This window comes from Saccostrea echinata, unplaced genomic scaffold (genome assembly GCF_033153115.1).
Source record: "Saccostrea echinata isolate AGI-Se365-2 ecotype Australia unplaced genomic scaffold, CSIRO_AGI_Sech_v1 ptg000002l, whole genome shotgun sequence".
NCBI lineage: Eukaryota > Metazoa > Mollusca > Bivalvia > Ostreida > Ostreidae > Saccostrea > Saccostrea echinata.
Window position 1 is genome coordinate 23,519,582 of NW_026889751.1, and position 4,636 is coordinate 23,524,217.

Consider the following 4,636-nt stretch of genomic DNA (forward strand, 5'->3'; position numbering starts at 1 on the left):
TTCTAGTGAGACAATGACATAATTATACAGATATACATCCAGAATAGTCAATTGCAAAGATTTCTGACGTATCAGGTAGATGTCATTTATTACAGAATAAGGTATCAAACAATCAATCTCTACTCTCTTCCATTAATATCTGAAAACAAGATATGTACTTTTTAACACTACAAAATTAACGTGATTGTAATTGAAAATCAGCACTAAATTTCTATTCTTACGCTATCCTTAGAAATTATTTTTCCCCTGCATAAACTAGTTATTAATAGAATGTCTGTACGTCTTCGCATATTCTCAACGACATAATGTTGTTCAAGGATATAATTTGTTCAACATGCACATAGTTAATTAGAACTTTGCTGAGTCGTTTTTTCTGATTTTTTCAGCATTTGCCGTACTAAAATTATACCAACATGCAATAAAAAATATTGCTTGCGTTTTCAATAATATAAACTGAACACATTTTGCTTGGCACATTATTGAATGATGAGAACACTTATCGTAGAAGTGTTTACTACTTGAAAACAGCACTACTAACCATTCTGAAATACCATTAGACTTATTATAACAAATTAAGTGTTGAAGTTGAACTTTTACTATATTTCGTTAATTTTTCTATCCAAACTCCTGAAACTAATGCGTGCAATGGCCTAAGACGGCTACTATTATGGATATATTCGAGGTTAAACTCTCTCATTACCTTTAAACTTTACAGTGGTTCAACAGGACAGAAAATTTCATATAAAGGTAAGATTAATACATATGCATGTATAATGTAATCAAGGTCTTTTTTCCCGAGCAGAAATCACATATGACTAGTATACAACATTCAGAAATCTTGATTAATCTATCGCTTGAATTGACTATATTTGAATATCATTGGCATTTTCATATTATTTAGAAATTGAGTTGTTAAAGACTAAAAGAGAGTGCACATTAAATTTCTCTATAAATAATTGTATGACCCCTGACGATATTCAGTGTACAAAAAATCTTGATTAACACAAACAAAATTGTGCGAATCAAGCTTATAATAAACATTCGAGCTTTGTGGTTATTGTCATGCTAGAATGAATTGTAATACAGAACACAAACCTATTTATGTACATGTGGTGGATCCAGAATTTCTTAACTATATATTCTATCACTGACATGGGTTAATAACTGTATAATAATGAACTCCACCTTTGTAAAATCGTTCTATTATCTCATTCGAACTCGCTGTTTTGAAGAAACAGATAAAATAATGCGAAAAAATGACCTTAAAGAGGTACATCTAATTATACAACCCAATCAGCTGAAAAATTCATGTGTAAGATTCACAGTCTGTTGACCAGATCACAAGGACCAGACCAGGTACCGGTTAGAAGCACCTGTAAAGGTGCAGTCAGCTATGTCGTGTAAGCCTCAGACTGCTCCCTGGCGTATGACGATACCAGTTCCTCCATCACTGTTTTTCATAAAAACTGTTAAATAAATGCTTGAAATTTTCTTTAAAAATTAGCATATTTAATCACAGATGACCAAAAATGCAATTATAACTAAATGAGAGAAAATGAAGAAAACATTTGAAAATTACAGTATGGGGCCACATCTCGCCCAAAATTAAAATTAGTCACGTTGTTTGTTTATTTTCATTCAAAAAGTTATGTGGGCAAAGCGTGGCGCCCATATTTAATGTGGCAACGAAGTACAGAATTTCCTGAAAAATAAATTTAGACACCTTGTCAGGTTTTAATATTAATATTGAAGCAAACGAGGCTTCTCCTACAACATTCAATGCAGATTTGCATTTGAGCAGTATTGATTTATCGAAGATTTAATATATTTTTCCAACATTTGATACAAAGTGAACTAAGTTCGATGCAAACACATTTAATACATTTTTATACATATGCATACAAAAATGGTAAAGGGTAATTTGAGTTTTCTGAATCATAGTAACCGAAATACCGGTACACATGTTTATCAGAATGACGTTCCATTACAGGAAATGGTTATATATATCATCATTAGTATGGTGACCCTCTGTTTGACAGACAGGGCATGCGCAAAGACGATTCAGTATTGTGTTATGCTTGATGCTGGAAGTTCTGGTACAACAGTTATAGTGTATTCATGGCCCGAGCGTAGATCCACTTCATCAACATTCAACATTACTGAAGAATTCTCCCAAAAAATAAAACCATCATTGAGTTCATTTAAGGATGACTTAAATTCAGTTTCGCAGTATATTCTAAATATGACCTCAATTGCTGAATCAAAAGTGCCGTCTTATTCTCATAACAGAAGTCATGTTTACCTCTTTGCAACTGCAGGTAATTACATCTATACATTTTGCTTATATCAAGCACATATTTGACTAAATTTTTGACTAAATCATTTCTGATAAATTCCATTACTTGACTTTTTTGTACAGGTCTTCGGTTTTTAGAAGAAGAAAAAGCCATAAATTTAATGAACACTGTACGAAGTGTGTTGTCTGATAAAAGAAGTCACAAATTCAAATACAGCGAAAGAAGCGTCCGAATTATCTCTGGTGAGGAGGAAGGTGTGTTCGCCTGGATTACTGCTAATTATCATAATGGATTTCTCGCCTCTAATCAGTAAGAAGCAGACTAAGAATTTATTTGAACAAAAAATGCACAACCATTCAAAGAGAACTTATCTCAGATATTCGATTTGTTATAGAATTAATTGCTACAACGTATTTTATAGATCTCTGTCGAAGGGTGTCGGTGTGCTAGAAATGGGAGGCGGATCCACACAAATCACCTTTCTACCAGACGGACCTCTCTTAGCTCACATGTTTACACTCCGAATAGCAGGACGAATATACAATCTCTACTCACACAGTTATTTAAATTTTGGAATGAATTATATGCATCAAAGAATTGACGAATACCTTATCGAACACAATCCACGGGAGACAGATATTCTAAATCCGTGTACACTGATAAGTAAGAATGCATTATGATATTTCACAGACTTAACTTTTGTCATTTTGAAAATTATAGATAATTTTATTTATAAGATACTCAGTACACACCTAAACTGGATTTTATTTTTTTTTGAAACAAAAAGCAAAATGTTCATTTTTCCAGATGATAGTTACACATACGACACTGGAGATAAAACAGTGACATTCCGGGGATCTGGTTCTCCCTCTGAGTGTTTCAGTATTATATCTAGTTTTCTCAAGGAGGCTCACGACACTTGTTACCCAAAGCCGTGTGCAATAGGTTCTATCTATCAACCTTCTGTGGGTTCCGACAAATTTTACGCCATAGCTGTTTATGCCTACGTCACTACTGATCTTAACGCTACAGACTCTTCAGGAAGACTTCATATCGATAAACTAAACAAAACGGCACATATATATTGTACTAAGGTATGAATGCTTTATAAAATAATACACGTAAGTAAATACTTTAATTCACGGCTGACCTTACATTTTGCAGGTCATGGACTGATACTTATATATTCTCTATCGTTTATCTTTTTGGGTTTCTGTTTTTACATTCTCGTTGAAGGAAAGATATTTTTAAAAAGTTTAGTATCGAGAGAGCAAAATCTGTAAGCGGAGACAGTCGTGAACATCATGGACATTCCCATCCTCATAATGTCAAGGACTGAGATAATTCCGAGTCCATTCTTGTTGTGGGACCCCTGACAAAACTTCATTTTTTTCGGGCCAGCTTCTCTGAGAAGCACTAATTAATGAAACTGGGCCTTTTATTAGTGGACATAAAAAGTAAACAAAAAATGAGCAGTTGATACCCCAATGTACTTGTTACAGGTTATTTGTGACAGAAAGGGTTGTGTGATTAGTCGAGAGATAAGAAAACAATCAGAATTCGTAATTTCTCCGAAAGACGTCGCTGCAGTCAGCCAGTAAAAAATCGAATGAAGTTTGTCAGGGGTCCGACGGCCACAAGTGGACTCAGGACCCCTGGCCTTGTGAAGCTATGTCCTCATCTCAATTTTTTTTTATGGGCGATGAAGTAATTGAAATTCTCTATTCATAGTGGTTCTAAGTACTGGGCCAAAAGATTTAAGTTTTTTTAAAAAATGATTTTTTCCAGACTATAGAATATGCAGTCTCAGTTTATAAAATACGTAGAGAGTACGCATCTCGTCGGTGCATGATGGGGCTGTACATTACAGAGTTACTGACTTTCTCTTACGGATTTCCGGTCAACACCGACAGAATTTACTCTTCACTGAAGATCAATGGGAAGTCACTAGGTGAGATTTGACCTTACTTAGTTTGCAAGGTCAATTGCTTATAATATTACTTATAACTCTTTACAACTACGTTTAACTGCTATTACACAAGTACACTGTACCTAATTTTGTATTGCAGACTGGACATTTGGAGCAGTGCTATATGAGAACGAACTATTGGCCGATAATTATCCCTGTCCTCCCATTTCATCCTCCATCAGTGCAGGTGTACCACAAGTCAACAAGCTTGATTTACTAGAATGGCTCCTTATCCTTTGTTTTCTTTTATATACTTGAATAACTGAAAAAATTATGATCAGCCATCAGATTTATAATATTTATTATATGTCAAATTTCCACAGAAAATTAACGATGTTTTCAAGGAGTTGGCATTTATCTAATACAATAA

At 34.1% G+C, this 4,636-nt stretch overlaps 1 protein-coding gene across 1 annotated transcript; it reads left to right on the forward strand.

Annotated features, from left to right (window-relative positions):
- Positions 1–544: 544 nt before the first annotated feature.
- Positions 545–4,636, forward strand: LOC133175098 (ectonucleoside triphosphate diphosphohydrolase 3-like). The gene is made up of 7 exons (XM_061310229.1): positions 545–747; positions 1,991–2,318; positions 2,420–2,606; positions 2,719–2,960; positions 3,105–3,391; positions 4,086–4,248; positions 4,367–4,636. Exons 2-7 carry the CDS (start codon positions 1,994–1,996, stop codon positions 4,522–4,524), a joined length of 1,362 nt encoding a protein of 453 aa, XP_061166213.1. The 5' UTR covers positions 545–747; positions 1,991–1,993; the 3' UTR covers positions 4,525–4,636.